This window comes from Aethalodelphis obliquidens, unplaced genomic scaffold (assembly GCF_003676395.1).
Source record: "Aethalodelphis obliquidens isolate GAN/ISIS:26980383/991018 unplaced genomic scaffold, ASM367639v1 scaffold36, whole genome shotgun sequence".
In the NCBI taxonomy this organism is placed as follows: Eukaryota; Metazoa; Chordata; class Mammalia; order Artiodactyla; family Delphinidae; genus Aethalodelphis; species Aethalodelphis obliquidens.
This window is the reverse complement of record NW_020837980.1, coordinates 2501927-2519479: the sequence shown is the minus strand read 5'-3', so window position 1 is coordinate 2519479 and position 17553 is coordinate 2501927. Positions and strand designations below refer to the sequence as shown.

Here is a 17553-nt window from a genome sequence, read left to right as displayed (position 1 = left end):
TTGGGATGGTTTGTTATAGAGCTATATATACCCAAAACACTCCCTTACTTCCTGTAAGTGTCCATATAAATACTACCTTAAAGAGGACTTCCTTTATTTTTCCATAAAAAATAGTGTTTTCATCCTATAAATGCCGTTAAAATGTCACTTCTCCTCTAAAAAGTCTCTGTTGAATGAAGTAGTTAAAATCTTGCACCATAGTATACATATGTACACTGTATAATGACACACAGTAGTTTCTCAAATTTTGTTTCATCTCTAGATTGAAAACTACTCAAGGACTCGTAATAGCCTTAACGATTCAAGAGTACCACACATGGAACAATACACTATTTGGGGCCGTAGTAAATGGTGACTGATAAAGATAAAAAGCAAAAATTGTGAAGCTCAGCTAAGTATCCCAGTGAAAATGTCTTTATATTTCATATCACTGAATATAAGAAGTGGAAAGAGCTACGGTAGCTTTACTTAATTATTATTATATATGTATGTTGACAAAAATTAAATTACTGTGTACATTTGGGCAAAATAAGATATAGATTTAGGTAACACACATGAATACCTCGATCTGTTGGGGGAAATTTTGCTTATTCCTAATCTTGGGAATAAAAGGCCATGGCAGAATATTTTCATAAAGAGGCCTTCATAATTAAAGCTGCTTTCACCATAACAAGTCAATGAGATCTTCTACTGATTATGAATGAAAACTCATCTGACACATTTACTATAGTCAATAAAGATTGTAGGAAGGATGACCTGAATCAGTCTTGCTCCAGGCTAAGCTCAAACCTGCATAGCATAGTGCATGGCACACAGAAGTATTTGTTGACTGACTGAATGAATAAATGAATGAACAAGAAAACAATCAAAAACAACAGCTTGGGGTACAGGATCAGATTTAGTTCATCTCTTCATTCAATCTGTAGCTCTCTTTTTACATCAAATAGGCACACAGAAACACAGTGATCTCCAAAGTCAACATAAAGACTTCATTTAATTGACAGGGTTTCCTGACATCATAAACCACAAAATTCCAGCTCAAACTGTTTTTGAACAGCTGCCAAATATTCCCTGAAGGATCTGTAGTTTTCGTCAGCATGCATTCAAACATCTACAGGAAGAGCCTGCCAAAAGTTGTGCTCAAAATGAAGAATGACTTTCTATGTTACAGATAACAGATGTAAGAATTATTAAATTCTCTTTCTACATATCAACAAAACTAAGAATTATATTTCTAATTTTGGAACCATAAATTGGAAAATGCTATTGCTTTTTCATTTTTAAAAGTGAGAATCATATGATTTGTCAAGCTTATTTTTCATAATCCTAAACTGTAAGTCAAGATTTGCTCACCATGGCATTCAACAACATCTTTTAGCCCCTGATATTGCTGTCTACCAACAATATCCCTCCCCACCCTACTCTCCCACAACAACTAAAAATTTAGAGTTGTCACTGCTGACCAGATTGTCGCTGGCAATCAGATTACTCTAGCCAAATTGGGCTCACAATGCTGTGTACCTCTCCTGGTTTGAGTGACCAAATGTCCTTATTATCTCTCTGGACTCTTTTAGGCAGTGTGGCTAGAATTTTAACAATTCTTTTTTCCATTTTCTATAGTTCTATTAATCCCACTCCTTCTCTCTTACTATACAAATAAAACTCTCAATGAGTCAGCTTGTCCTTCCTTTCTTGCTTCCTTCTTTCCCTCTCTCTTTCCTTTCTTCATTTAATAAACATTTATTTCATGTCATGTATTGCATTAGATCTTCATAACTCAAAACACAAATATGAAAATCACCCCTTACTTCTGGGAGCTTCTAGCCTAATAGGAAAGAAAGACATATAAACCAGCAGTTACAAAATAATGTAACCAATACTGCTACAGAGTGTGTTCAAAGTATTATAGGAATAGAGAAGACAGAGCACCTAACCATTCCTGCTTAAGAGATGGTTTTGCAGTGGAGGTGACACCTGAAAAAAGACAGGGAATGGAAGTACTGTAAGCAAGCATATAGACCTTCATTTATTCAATGATTAGAACCTCTACTATGTGCAAAGCTAGGGATATAGCAATGAATAAAAGAGAGTGTTCCTGTCCTAATGGTACTTACTTTATAGCAGGAGACAGGGAGTAGACAACCAGCTACATAATTAATTAATTGCAACTGTAACAGTGCTACAAAAAGGTACAAGGTGCCAAGAGAACCTAAGGGGACCTGGCTGAATGCTGGAAGGGTGATGGAAGGTGGTGGTTAGAGATGGCTTCTCTGAGGAAATCATGTTTACAATGAAATCTGAAGGGTCAATACGAAGAATTCACTAGGGGAAGGAGAAGTGGAAGAGCCTTCCAAAGAGAGGTGAAAGCAGAAGCAGAAGTTGTAGTGTGAAGAACAGAAAGGACAGGGGCAGGAGGCCAGTTAGACAGCTATTGCAGGAATCCAGGTAAGAGAGCTTGCTGGTTTGCACTAAGGCGGGTATGTAGAAGCGCAGAGAAGTAGATGATAACTGATTGCATATGGGAGAGGGTGAGAAAGTGGGAACTTTCATGCATGATGCTAGATTTTTGGCTTAGGCACCTAGGTAGATGGTTGTACCATTCACTGACCAAGATTGGTGGGAAGACTGTGAATTCAGTTTTGGGCATGCTGAGTTTGAGATGCCGGTGAAATATTCTAGCTGTGATGTTAAGAAAACAAGTGGGCTCCCCCAGTAATGGCTGGATTAAAGCCCCCATTCCTTTGATTTTATTGTGAGACATGAACTTAAAGCTGGGTCAAAATGAGGGCTTACTTTCATTCCAATGTCAGATCTATTAATGTAACTAAGGGTTATCCATTTCAAATTCAAGTGCTTCCTGAGTCTGTCAAAAGTATATAGTGCTCTTTTTCCTTGCATTTTGCAAGACGGATCTCTAAATAGGTATTTTCCAGCCAACCCTTTACCCTTTACTCTTCACTCATCATTCCACTCCACGCTTCTTTGTGATCAAATAGTAAATTGTAAACTTAGAGCTTTACAGATTATAAAGAGCTATATAATAGTCATTACTCTTTAGTTACCTGAAATATCATATATCAGATGTTTCATTTAGGACATATATACAAAAAAGAATCTTTATATTTCGTAAAACTTGCTTTAAAAAGTATTAACCGTATTTTCTTCCTAACAGTTCCTAGGTTCTCTACATTCTTAAGGATAAGCTCCATCTAATTAGAACATTACATAGACGGTCATGGATGCCAATATGCAGATTTCCTTAAAAAGATCTGAAATGGGGGCGGTGGGGTGTGGGGGGAAGACAGGGGAACTTCAGCTCCATTTGCAATGTTTTGTTTCATTTAAGAGGAAAGGTATGACTCTGAAGCAAATCTGTCAAATGTTGACATGTTAGTTCTGGGTGATGGGTATATGACTTGTTTTGTTCTCTCTGTTTTATGATACTTCCATTTTATTCCCCACAAAAATCTGGGAATCCACAACCAAAAGAGAATAAAAGCAATTAATTCAGAAGCAATTTCAAATGTCACATAACTATTTTCTGTTATAAATGCACTGCACTCTTATACATGGAATTTTTTTTTATTTAGCAAGTTTCATTGCTTTGGGGTACTTAATTTGTATGAAATTCATGACCCTTATCCAAAGCTCCACTTTGTTAGCAGAATGAGTGATATTACAGAAGGCAATAATTTATTGGAGTGGGGTTTTGCTAAAGGCAAGAACAAAGCTTTATACCTTTAGGTAGGAATAAATTATAGCTTCATACAAATGTACTTACTAATAAATCAAAGAGGAAATTAAGGGAAGTAAATCTATGACCCAAATGCAGACTAGTTTAATGCGATGCTTTTCAGAGATTTTCAAGGAGTACCAGCAAATCCCTTTAGATTTGCAGCAATAAACAAAATGTTGTATGGTGCTTAAGCGTCGAAACACAAGCCTACGTGTCTATTCTTCAGAGGGAAATGTTTTCTGCTTCCGTAAAATAACTCAGAGAGAAGAGGTAAAGAAAATATCAAAGACAGATCAAGGAAGCTGATAATTGCTTTAGAGATGAATGTTATGCAGATAGAGGTAAAGGCTAACACAGATATCTCACTGTTAATCCATCCAAATGATTAAAAGTAATAAAACACATCAAGTGTGGCATTTTGTTCCAAATGACTGTGGATTCATATTGTAGTAAGAAACTAGTTTTGGACACCATTCTGATTTCTCACAGAATAATTTATACTTTGAAATATATTACTAATTTAAGAAGATTAAGTGTTGTAATCTATTTACATTCTAATCCATTTTTCCACTGCTTCATGTAGGCACTCTTTTCTTTAATATCTTTCCATTAATTTGCTGGCATAAGCAGCTGATAAATTATTTTCTGTCATTGCTGTTTGCTCACTATTTTAATCAGAAGCTTGTCTGTGCTCCTCCAAGTCTCATAAATATAACTAACAGTTGTGTTCCTCTTAATACCTATAGCACTGTCTTCACCAAAGATGAGGCTAGGCCCCACAGTAACAACTTCCAGCAAAATGGCAACTCATTATTTTGGTATAGGGTAACAGTCAAGAGAAATAAGTACACTGTGCTCTGTAAAGAATCAAAGTCGAACTGCCAAGTGCCTTAGACATCTGTCCTTAGAAAAAGTACCATACTATTCCATCCTTTGAATAAGTCCAGACTGGAATGGGTTTACTGTGATAAGAGAAATACTGCAAAGGATCCAATGTGACCCATATCATTTTGGGGCATGTCAAAACCAAGTTACATAGCTTTTCTTTGGGGGAGGCAGCATGCAGGTGGGAAAAAAGTGAGCTAGAGAGTAAAAATGATCTGGATTTAACCTCTGAGACTCCCTGTATAACTCTGGGCAAGTAAACTTAACCTCTGTAAAATATGAATAAGAATCCTCACTGGGTACATGTAAGCATGTATGTGAAAGTAACATTCATGACGTATCTAGCAGGCATCTACTACTAAATATTAATTTTCTTCCCTTACAGTATCACATCATAATGGGGTCTTTTGGCTCCACCTTTAAAATACTCAAAAAGAACCACAACTATGTGTCTCACTCCACCTTCCCTTTTTTCTTTTCTGGCCGCGCTGCATGGCATGCGGGATCTTAGTTCCCCGACCAGGGATGGAACCCACGCCCCCTGTGTGGAGTCTTAACCACTGGACCGTCAGGGAAGTCCCTGTCCACTTTTAATCACTTCTGTGCCTATCGCGCCTGATTTACTCACTTTGGGGGCCCCTGATTTTTATAATCACAGAGATCATGGAGGAACAAAATATCATGCAGGCCTCTAAGAAGGACCCTTCCTAAATGACCTGAAAATTATGACCTACTGTATTTTTAAGAACCTCTAAAGGGACTTACAATCACCACTGGTAACTCATTACATTAATTTAAATTCCTTATAAACAAATTCCTACTAATGTCTAAATGATGCATTGAAGTTCCTTTCCTACCTTACTTTGTGAATATGATAAATTAAAGACCCATCATAAAACATTCCTTGAAATATGAAAACTGTAATCATGCTCCTTCCATGAGGCTCCACTTCAGGCCAAGAAAATGATATCACTGTTACCAAAGTATCTATGTATTAAGTAATACAAATTCACCACACAGCTTAATAGCCGGAAAAGAAAATGGGCTTTGAGGGTCTGTTATATACACTTATTAGCTATGGGGACCTTAGGCAAGTTACTTAACCTCTCTGAGCTTCATTTTCTACATCTGTAAAATGAGGATACTATATCTTAAAGAATTTTTTATTTAAAGGGTTAAATTAAATGAAATAATGTAGACATTCAAAATATAGTCACTATTGTCATCTTAAAATAAAAAGAAGGCTGAAGAGGAAAAAAAAAAAAACCAAACACATACCATGTTTACTGCATCTTGATCGAAAGGGTTCCATTCTATATTCTGAGGATAGTGGGCCAGAACTTTGGATTTGAATGTTCTTCTCAAAGGACTCTGGTCAAAATTTTCACCTACAACAGATAATTAGTAATTAGTTAATATCTAGAATTTTTTCAAAAGCATGTCATAGTTTTATTTTTATTTTGTATATATACTGACTGATAATGTTGAAATCTGATTCAATTTCTACCTCTAATAGTCTCAGTTGTAAATTTTTCAATGGACAACTGAAAAGGAACTGTTAATAAGAGATCTGCATTTAAAAGTTCAGAATCTGAATTTTAAAATCCTGGCTACACAACTGATACTAAAAATCAAGACATGCTAAAATAATCCTTGCTGTAACCTAATTACTGTCCTCATTTCAACATGTGGTGACCAAAAAAAAAAAAAAAAAAATCTATTTGGAAACATTTAACTCACTAAAGAAACATCTCAAATTAAGCTAATTATACTTCTTAAGATCCTGAAATTTTGTACATGGATAGACTTAATGCTGCAGTGCCCAAAGGAGGCAACTTTGCTTGAGTTCCCACAAAAATCTCTGGTAAATTTGACTGCATCTCCATGCTTTTACAAGTAACATTATTAATAGAATCAGAAACATCATTACTGAGTTGTCTGGTTTAGCAGACAGAACACATTAAGCACACTAACCTCTGAAAAGAAACAAGCTATTCTAAGCCAATTTTATCACCTGTTAAAATTCTGGAAAGGTAAAAAGACTATCCTTTGATTATTATATATAAGAAAATTCAGTAATAATTGTTAGCTCTTTATGTCCTTGACTAAATTAACACCCATGGGACCTGTTACCTCCAAATGCCTTACTTTCACAAAATATTTTCATATGGATGGATCTCAAATTCTCAGTGTCAGAAAGTTGAGATTAAGGAATTAGAAGACCTTGGGAGCAATACCATTCTGTCTCCTGTGTTCTTTCTACTTGTTAAGTTCTAAGTAAGTACAAAACACAAGCTGATGTATCAAGATAAATGCCACCTACCAGTATCTGTACAAATAAAAATATCATAAAGCAATTCATGAGTCATATTTGGACACCTAGTTAGACTCAGTTTCCAACTCTGGTAAAAATATAAAAGACATATACTAAAACACCTTTCAGTGCAAAACTTATCAGATCACAGAAGGAGGGAAAAGCCACACTATAAAATCTTGTTGGAGACTGCAATATAAAATACACAGGAGCGTTTCTGAATAAAGGCACATAATTTAAATAGATTTACTGCAACAACTAACCGTTTACTTCTAATTTCAGCCCTTGGCTAATGATCATTTTTCTTTGGATTCCTCTTACTTATTTAGGCAAGCACTTCATCTCTATGTCTTTCTACCTCATATTTCCATCTTCTAAGAGATAGAGAGCTTTCACTTCTAGAAGAGAAACTGTCAAATGCACCCCTAAGGAAAGTTTATCAATTTCTGCACCATGCCTCTAGGGTATGGGAAAGTCAATGGAAAATGTGAAACCATCCATGGGTCACTACTCTGAAGAAAGGAGTGAGGGCTAACGGTTGATTTCAGAAAGGGTAAATGGTACCTTTAAGCTGGTACTAGATTTTCATGCAAATGCTAAGAATTTTTAGATTATTTACTTCTTCATTAAAAAAAGAAAGGTTACTTTTCACTTCAAGTCAGAGAAAAAGAAAAACAAAAATTCTCTCCTGGTTCTAAGGTTTATGCTGCTGACTGTGCTAGTGACACAGCAACGGGATATCCTCAGATAATACCCAGCCATCAAGAAACCCTCTCCTTCACCCACCCTCAAATACCAAAAATGCTTATTTTATCATTCACAAATGTAAATAAAATATGAAATACCGCAGGAGCAGAAGAAACAGCATATAATGCAGGATATAACTCCTTGCAACTTACCTTTTAATGAATTCCTGCCTCAGTTTGGTTAAAATAGTAACATTATCTTCATTCATATATCAAGTTACTAATGCGTCAGGAAATAAATCAGAAAAGTCATGATACTGCCATTTTCAATATAATTGTCCTGTTAAGGAAGGAACACCACACCCTCTTGAAGCACAATGAATCAACCAGAAGAGAAAGAAGGAAAACCACCTCCAGGGAAGAAGAATTTCACAAAAACAAAAACCCACGAAACAGAAATGCAAATCTAACAAAAGAAAAACAGAACCACCACCACCACCATCACTTCTTATGAGACTGCTTTAGAAGGGGGTAAGATCATTGCTATATACACAGCTGTCTTGGCAAATATTATTTTGAAGAAAATTTGGAGAAAATCTGAGTGATAATTCTGATAACACTGTTAAGGATTCAGAAGTGAGTAAATGCAGCTATTCCTACTAGTACCAGTCAAAGAAGAGAATCTTGGAGATGCCTTTTGGAGGTGTGAGACAGAGCAGCAACCTAACCTTTGCACTTTGAACCCATAAACCTCTAACAGAATTTATTGCTAGGACTTAGCAGGAAAAATGAATCAGTCTAAGAATTTGGATTCCCAGGAAATGGAAATTACATAAGTATGCTTTACTTAACTTAAAATCCACCTTTTAAACATTATCCTGAAATAAACAAGGATTATAAATTTCTGCAAATATTAATATTCCCCCATGACAACTACAAGTGGACTTAATTTCAAGTAATATTGCCAAGTAACCTCCTACTGACCTTAAGCTACAATGAAGACTTTTCTCCTAAGAAAATAGGACATATCTGCCAAGAGAGCTTAAACACTAATGAATAAATAATTTCTTCAAGGCTTGAAGCAAATGAGGTCTTTACAAAAATTAAGATGCAAATGAAAGAACAGAAATACAAAATAATACCTTTTTTTTGCCTAAACAAAAGTGAATAAAGAAGCAATTTGATGGGCTTGGGATGAATTAAAATAATAATTTCTAACACCTCAACTTTTATTTTTATTTTTACCTGAAGTCGTATTTGCAGCACCTTGGCTCTTGCCATGACGATCTGCTTCTAGCCATTGGTACAAAACTACATAATGTAACAGAAACAAAAAAGCTTTATGAACAAAGAAACACAAACAAAAAAGCAAAAATGACTGTGAAGAATGGAAAATGAGAATTAAAAAATTAAACAAAAGCAATTAAACATGAGACATTAACATCAACGGAACACAGCTTAACACTAATAGTACGTAGCTTATAAGCTATTAGTAATAAGAAAGGAAAGAAAATAGGTAATTGTATTTTAATGTAATAAGCGAAATGCTATTGAAACATCTGTAACAGTTATTCATATGGGAAAAAGTACACACTTTTCTTAATGCTAATTTAAAGAGAAATATCAGGAGAAAGCCAATGTTTCTATAGTCAGATATAATAAAATATGGTAGTAAGACTAAATGACCAACTATGGAAATTGCACCCCAATTTCTGCAAACCTATCAGAATGGCTGAAGTCCAAAAAACTGACTATACCAAATGCTGACAAGTATGCAAAGAGACAGAACTCTCGTAAATTGGTGGTGGTAATGCAAAAAGGTACAGCCACTTAGGAAAGACAGTTTGCAGTTTCTTACAAGGCTAAACATAGTCCTACTATGTGATCCTATAACCCCAGCCTAATCAGTAGAGAAACATAATACAAATTTCAAGAGGAGCAACCTACAATATACCTGACGAATACTTGTCAAAACTGTCAAGGTCATCAAAAACAAGTAAGGTCTGAGAAACTGTCATAGCCGAGAGGAGCCTAAGGAGACAAGACAACTGAATGTAATGTAGTATACTGGATGGGTTCCTCCAACAGAGAAAGGACATTAAGTAAACAAAAGGAAATCTGAATGGAGTATAGACTTTAGTTAACAATAATGTATCATATTGATCCATTAACTGCAACACAAGCATCATACTACCCTAGGATGTTAATGACAGGGAAAACTGTGCATGGAGGGAGGTGTGGTGGGGTGTATATGGGAACTCTCTTATTATCTTCTCCATTTTTCTGTAAATCTAAAACTGTTCCAAAAATCAAGTCTGTTTTTAAAAATTACATTCCAATATTTAATGTAAGGACAAAAACATATATTATATCCAATCTTATAAGTAGTCTACCTTTTGTAAAGGCTAACACAGATATCTCACTGTTAATCCATCCAAATGATTAAAAGTAATAAAACACATCAAGTGTGGCATTTTGTTCCAAATGACTGTGGATTCATATTGTAGTAAGAAACTAGTTTTGGACACCATTTTGATTTCTCACAGAATAATTTATACTTTGAAATATATTACTAATTTAAGAAGATTAAGTGTTGTAATCTATTTACATTCTTATCCATTTTTCCACTGCTTCATGCAGGCACTCTTTTCTAAAATATCTTTCCATTAATTTGCTGGCATAAGCAGCTGATAAATTATTTTCTGTCATTGCTGTTTGCTCACTATTTTAATCAGAAGCTTGTCTGTGCTCCTCCAAGTCTCATAAATATAACTAACAGTTGTGTTCCTCTTAATACCTATAGCACTGTCTTCACCAAAGATGAGGCTAGGCCCCACAGTAACAACTTCCAGCAAAATGGCAACTCTCATTATTTTGGTACAGGGTAACAGTTAAGAGAAATAAGCTATGCAAACACAAGCTCAAGTTTGCTCGCTACAGAGATTCCATTAGTCAACTATCCTCTTATGTACCATTGACTAAGAAGTATCAAGTCTTGGGGAAAATTTACTACAATGAGGACACAGGGTATTAAAAAATTCACACTAGAGCTCTGTAAGGGTGCTTTGAAGCTTTGAAGGGTGTGTAAACTTCTGTATGTCTTAGAGATGTCAGAGTCTTTCCTTTAAAGAGCCAAATAATGATGACTGTAGGGTCCGAATAGCCAAGGAACATTCCTATCCACATCTCAAAGGTCTGAACGATCCCAAGAGAGTAGCACAGGCTAAGCTTCTACTTTGGGATGCTATTTATCTATCCACAGATATTGTGAGAGTTCTAGATCCCAAACAAGGTTTGCAGAAATTTTCTATGCTCTCCCTCCACAAAACAACAATAACAGGGCTGGGAAAGCTACCTATGGAACTCCTGAACTGAAGGAATAAAGGAACTGACTCATTATAAATGGCTAAGGGCCCCCTGAAATCACGACGGAAGTTATTTGGATCTTTAGAGACAGCCAGAACCGTGAATGGACATCCATCTATCATCAGGGATAGATGACCCAAAATAGACCTCTGAACAGGCCCCCAAAATACACCCAGTGTGCAAAGCCCTTGGTTGAGGGTGCCCCAGTGGGCACACAAGTCAGTGCACTCCTCCAGGTTACTGCATACTCCTGGGAGGCAATATTGTTACAACTGGGACTAACATGAAAGAAGTGGAGAAGCAGACCTCACTCATTGAATATATACTACAAGCTTCCTCTTTCTGGGTCAGGGGAATAACAACTACTAATTAGAGTAGTAGCAGGGTAGGGTAGTATTAGACTACTTACTCCAAGTGACACAAATATCTCCCCATTTAGAAAAGCAAGCATAAATTTTACAAATGACGCTGAATATCCCTCTTACAGAAATGAGACACAAAGTAGGGAAACTAATCCATTCAATGGTCTGATAATTCTACAGAGCTCTTATCTAATGCCTATCCTGCCCTGTTTAAGGTGTAAACTCTTGGCTGTGTTCAGAGTATCACTGCCATTATATTTACCAATTACTTCATATAGCCTTTGTTTCCGGTTTTACTGGACAAAAAGAAAAAATATGAAAGCTATTCCAGATCATTTTACTCTGGCCAGTTATACGGAGAATGGTACATAAGCAAAAATAATTTTAACAGATTTGAGATTCAATTATTTTATTACTGCCTCCAGATTACAAAAATCCAATTAATTATGGCCTAAATAATTCAGAGAATTTCCAGTGAAATAAGTGCATCTGCTTCATGCAAAGCTATAATGTGAATCACCATTAGACCAAATTTGGATTTCAAAGTCTACTTTATAGCACATATATTTAAAAAGATAATGTATAACTATAAAAGAAATGTAACTAGGGAATTCCCTGGCGGTCCAGTGGCTTGTGCTCCGGGCTGTCACTGCCGAGGGCCTGGGTTCGATCCCTGGTCAGGGAACTGAGATCCCACAAGCCACATCACGTGGCCAAAAAAAAAAAAAAAAAAAAAAAGATGTAACTAATATTTTTACTTAACATACTAGAATGTATATGGGCAGGTCTAGAAGGACTGAGATCTAAAACTTTCTTAACTCTCATAAAGTTTCTGAAATATGTCATATTACAAAGAATCTAATCCTCTTCTTACTTTGTAGATGATGTTAGAATACCAAAAATACACCTCTTCTCCCTGTGGCTGGGAGCACGAGATCTGGCCTTTTGGTAGCTCCATGCTTCCTCTCAATTGGCACTGGGAGTCAGGGACCCTGCCCCCAGCTCCAAGTCACTGGTGAGGATTTCTATAGTCTGTGCATGAGGTTGCAAGTAGAGGGATATCTGTGAACCTTGAAGCTATTTCTCAGGCTGAGAGACCCTGTTACATATTTCTTCACTCATCTCCTCTCTGAACCTTCCCACTCCTAGGGCCCCAGTGAGTTCCCTCCCTTGTTGTCCATTTCCACCAGTCTATTTCTGAACAGGGTATTTCTCCACAAAACAAGGCCAAGTCTCCCAATACTTCCCTATGCTCCTGTCCCTGAGGGATATCACTGAAGCCTAGGTGCTTTAAAGAAAGTTTGCTGATAGGAATAATGAAAACAGAAGGGAAGTTGAAACAGGTAATCTCTTCTGCCCTGTCCCTTTTTCACTGTGTTCCTTTTCTCTCTAAAGTTAAAACACACACACACACACACACACACACACACACACACACACACGGACAGAATACTCACAGTCAGTAATTTTTCCTCAGTATTTTGATAAAGGTGAGAGGAGGAAATGGAGATACTATGGATGCTGCCTAAGAAGTCCATGCTGAGGCAAAGAAAAAGGGATGATATGGTGGTGAGGTAACTCTTCTCCTTCCCATGTCTAACCCTACAGGTCTCCAAATGTCTATCTCCAAAGACCCAGCCTGAATTACTATGAGCAGGAGTTGGGAGAGGGAATACTAGGCAGCAATGGGTCCTACAAGAGACTGACCAGGGAAAGAGAAATGGGGGTGGGTGAGGAGAGGTGGGCACCTTCACGGTGGTAACTAAAATAAAGGGGTACTCCTTTCACAGAAAGACATTTCCTGCACATGTGCTGTCTCTACACCACAGTAAGCTGTCCCCTTCAAAGCACATGCCCCAGGAGGCTGCATATTCACCATTCATTCTGATAATTCTCCAACTATTTAGACATCTCTGAGCAGGCGACGTATAAGCAGAGACCTGATGAAGTAGTAGCCATCACATAGTTAACGCACAGAGCTTACTATAGGCAGGTGTTATTCTAAGTGCTCTACATATATTAACCCATTTCATCAGCATAATTACTCTATGAAGTAGGTCCCATTATTGTTCTCATTTTACAGATGTAGAAACTGAGGCACAAAAAGGTTAAATAACTTGCTCAGGTCAGATAACGAGGAAATTCAAACCTAAGCAGTCTGACTCCAGAGTCTGTGCTCTTAATTCTATGTACGAGGTCATCTCAGGAAAAGTATTTCAGGCAAGGGAAATAGCAAGTGGACAGTCCCTGTGGTACAAGTGAGCTTGTCCCAGCTGAGATTCAGCAAGACCAGGACACCGATGCATCTGAGTGAGGTGGTGGAAAATGAAGTCAGAGAGATAGCCAGGAGCCAGATAAAACAGGACCTTGTAGGCTGTGGTGTGGACTTTTGATTTGATACTAAGTACCATGGGAAGTAACTGGAGTGTCTTAAACAGAGAAGTGACTTTGTTTTAAAAAGATCACCCTGGCAGCTGAGAGAACAGACTGTAGTGGTCAAGGGTAGATGCAAAGAGATCAGCTAGGAGCTTCTGCAACAGTCCAGGCAAGAGATGATGGCAGTACAGATTAGAGAGAGAGTGCTAGGGTGGTGAGAAGTGATAAGATTCTGAATACATTCTGAAGGCATAAAGTATTATATATGATTTGCTGATGGATTAGATATGAGAGAAACGAATAGTCAAGAAGGATATGGTGATACCATGGATTTTGGTCTAAGCACCTGGATGAATAGGGTAGCTATTTACTGAAACAAGGAACAATGGAGAAGACAGGGATTTTACTGTGGAGAGGAGGGCTGTCAGGGAGCTGGAACGAAGAATTCAGTTTTGGATATGTTAACTCTGAGATGCCTATTAGATATCCAAGAGAAGTTTTTGAATAAGCATTTAGATCTACGAATTTTTTTATTTTTATTTATTTGTTTGTTTATTTATTTATCTTTGGCTGTGTTGGGTCCTCATTGCTGCACATGGTCTTTCTTTAGTTGCGATGAGCGGGGGCTACTCTTTGTTGCAGTGTGCGGGCTTCTCATTGCGGTGGCTTCTCTTGTTGCAGAGCATGGGCTCTAGGCGCGCGGGCTTCCGTAGTTGTGGTGTGTGGGCTCAGTAGTTGTGGCTCACGGGCTCTAGAGCACAGGCTCAGTAGACGTGACACACGGGCTTAGCTGCTCCGCAGCATGTGGGATCTTCCCAGACCAGGGCTCGAACCCGTGTCCCCTGCATTGGCAGGCGGATTCTTAACCACTGTGCCACCAGGGAAGCCCCTAGATATACGAATTTAAATTCAGGGGAAGAGTTAGAAACATAAAAAGGACGGTATTTAACATCACAGGGCTGGGTAAGATCACTTAGGAAATGACTGTAGATGAAGAGAGGAAGCCTGGGGTCAGACCTAGGGAACTCAAGCAACACTGAGAGGCTGGGAAGAGGATGAGGAACTGGCAAAAAGGTAAATGAGAAAAAGCCGTCAGTAAGGTAAGAGAAAACCAGAAGCATCATGCAAGCCAAGTTAAAGAAAATGTTTTAACAAGGACGGTGCTGACAACAGGAAGTCACTGTCACTGCGACCTTGACAAAGAGATTTCTGTGTGGTGTGGGGGAGAAAACCTGTCTGGCGTTGTTCCAAGGAAGACTGCAAAGAGAGGAAGTCGAAGCAGAGAGCATAGTCAACTCTTCTGAGGAGTTCTGCTGGAAAGATGATAAAGGGATAATATTGGAGGAGAATGTGGGGTTGAGGGAAGGGTTTCAGGTTTTGTTTTGTTAAAGACAGGAGGATGTTAACTCATTCAGGCAACATTTCCAGTGTGCCTACACTATGCCAGACACAGTGACTGATGCTCTAGGCCTGATCAGGAGAGTCCAATCCTCTGAGGATCTCTCACTCTCCTACCTTGCCTTCCTAATTCTACACAGAGAGCTGGTTTGCCTATTCCATACTACGTTATGGCTGATACAGGGTGTACTCCCCAGGCAACCACACTTCCTATCCCCAGCATACAGCTTACCTACTTTATCCTTGTAAGCCTTTATGAAACAGAACAGGACCCTCTGAAGCCCTCCCAGGTACAAATCCTTTCCATGTCACCCATTTCTTGTTTGCAGGAAATAGGCGTCATTCAGCCTCCTTGACCTTCCCTGAGTCCCAAAGGGCAGATTCAAACAGGTGCTTATCAGGGAAGGGAGGGAATGCAGAAACAAAGGAGGAGCAGTCAAGAAAGGGTGGTGTAGCCACAGGGCAGGGTCCTGGTTCCATCACAGGAATATACTTAACAAAATACCTTTGAGTTCTTCTGCAGGAACTAAGGCCCCCACCCAGATGGAGGATGGTAACTTCAGGCTGAGCACAAGAGTCCTGGAACACCGCCCTGTTACCTTACCATCAACCAATCAGAAGAAAGTCTGCTCAGAGTGGAAGAGAACAAAGACTCTGACACCCTCCTCAAATAATTCTCCCTTTAAAAATTTCACGGTAGAGCAGAGTCTTCGGAGTTGGTTTTCAGACATGAGTCTGCTTTCTCCCCAGGTTGCTGGCCTCCTGAATAAAGCAACCTTTCCATTCCTACCAGCACTTGTCTCTCAAGTATTGGCTTTCAAGCATCAAGCAGCCAAACCTGAGTTTGATAACATTTATACAGGACACTGAATCCACGAGGGGATGCGCTCTCGCCACTTTATCTTTTCTCCCTCTGGCACTCCTTGAGACAGTCCCAAACCATTCTCACTTGAATAAGCCATGCCAATTATCTTAGCACCAGTGAACAGCTATTACTGGTCCTGGATTTATGACAGACAGCAGGTGCTCACCAACATCCATGTTCTCCTCTCCTTCCCAATATCCTTGCATCTGGGTGGGGGCCAAAAGACTATTTCTTACCAATGAAATGGGAGCAGAAGTGATGGGTGTCACCTCCAGCTTGAGACACACAACCTGTCTTTCTTCTGCTACTCATCAGCTAAATGCAAATGGAAATGGGGCCTTAAAGACGGGAAGGCCACACATGGAAGAAACCTGGCTCATTGAATGCCTCTGCAAAACAGAGCCCCTTCCCACGTCGGCCTACATTAGATTAAACAATGAATGAGAAATAAGCTTCTATTGTTTTGAGCCACTGATAGTCTAGGGTTGTTATTACAACAGTTAGCTATTTTTGTATTTCTGGATTAGCGTGAATTTTGTGTTAGTTTTGACCTTCTGACTATAATCAGAAGCAATTCCTGACTATACTGCACCTTCTCTTCCTTGGTAATGCTCTACATTGCCTGCTACTGTGCTCAAATGCATGATGAGTATAGTTCTTCAAATATGGGATAGAATTTGCCCACTTTCTATGGATGCTCTCTACCTTTCACAGAAGAAGCCATATACCCACCACTAAGCTACTAATCAAGACCACAGGTTTTAACTCACGATGGGCCTATTAGCCTTTCTAAATCTACAACCTCTAGATCCAGCTGGTGATCTTGCAGATGTAGGTGTGGGGCTCGAGGGACATTGTTCCAGCTAATGATTAAGAACTCTCCAGACAGTAGGGGCTTCTTAGACAATGGGTAAATTTCCAGGATGTCCGGCCCCCTTCCGAGAAGGAGGGAGATAACAAAATGTAAAAAAGGTGTCTGTCAAAGACCAATCAGGCAGCTAGGGACAAGTTCCCTCTCTGGTCCGAGCCTAAGCCGGGACCAATCAGCAGGAGAACACAACCAAATCTATAATTTACATACGGGGAAGTGGGAACCTATAAAACTGACATATTCGCGCCCAAAAGGGTTCCTTCTTCGACCTCCTGCGTGAGGACCAAGGAACCCCGGTGCACCGGCCTTCAATAAACCTCTTGCGTTTTGCATCGGCTTCCGACTCTTGTTGTTTCCTGGGCGAGTCGAAACTCCTAGGAGACCGCGAAGGTCTAACATTTGGGGGCTCGTCCGGGATTCCACTCGCCCCGGACCACAATAACATCGGGAGTTGGAGGTACCAGGTAAGCTCGAGCTTGATTGTCTGTTTGTCCCTTGTTCTTTGTGGGCCATTATCGGAGGAAAGCCGTAAGAATCGGCTTATTATGGAATCTGTATCGGACCTCTGGCTAGGCAGACGTGCTAATAGCCGGCGTCCATGAGCCCTAGGGGACGCCCTGGTGGCTCATCTGGAAGGAGAGGCAAACTCTGTCTCCCCTTCACTCGGTTTCGGCAGTTCCCTTGGTGATAACTG

General features: G+C 38.9%; 1 protein-coding gene across 1 annotated transcript in view; it reads right to left on the bottom strand.

Moving 5' to 3' along the window:
- DENND5B (DENN domain containing 5B) overlaps window positions 1-17553 on the bottom strand; it is a 210836-nt gene that overhangs the window by 101589 nt on the left and 91694 nt on the right. Inside the window, exons 2-3 of the mRNA XM_027129299.1 lie at window positions 8867-8932; window positions 5900-6009 (exon numbers count right to left, since the gene is read on the bottom strand). Coding sequence (XP_026985100.1) covers window positions 5900-6009; window positions 8867-8932 — 176 coding nt within the window. The remainder of the gene's footprint in view (window positions 1-5899; window positions 6010-8866; window positions 8933-17553) is intronic.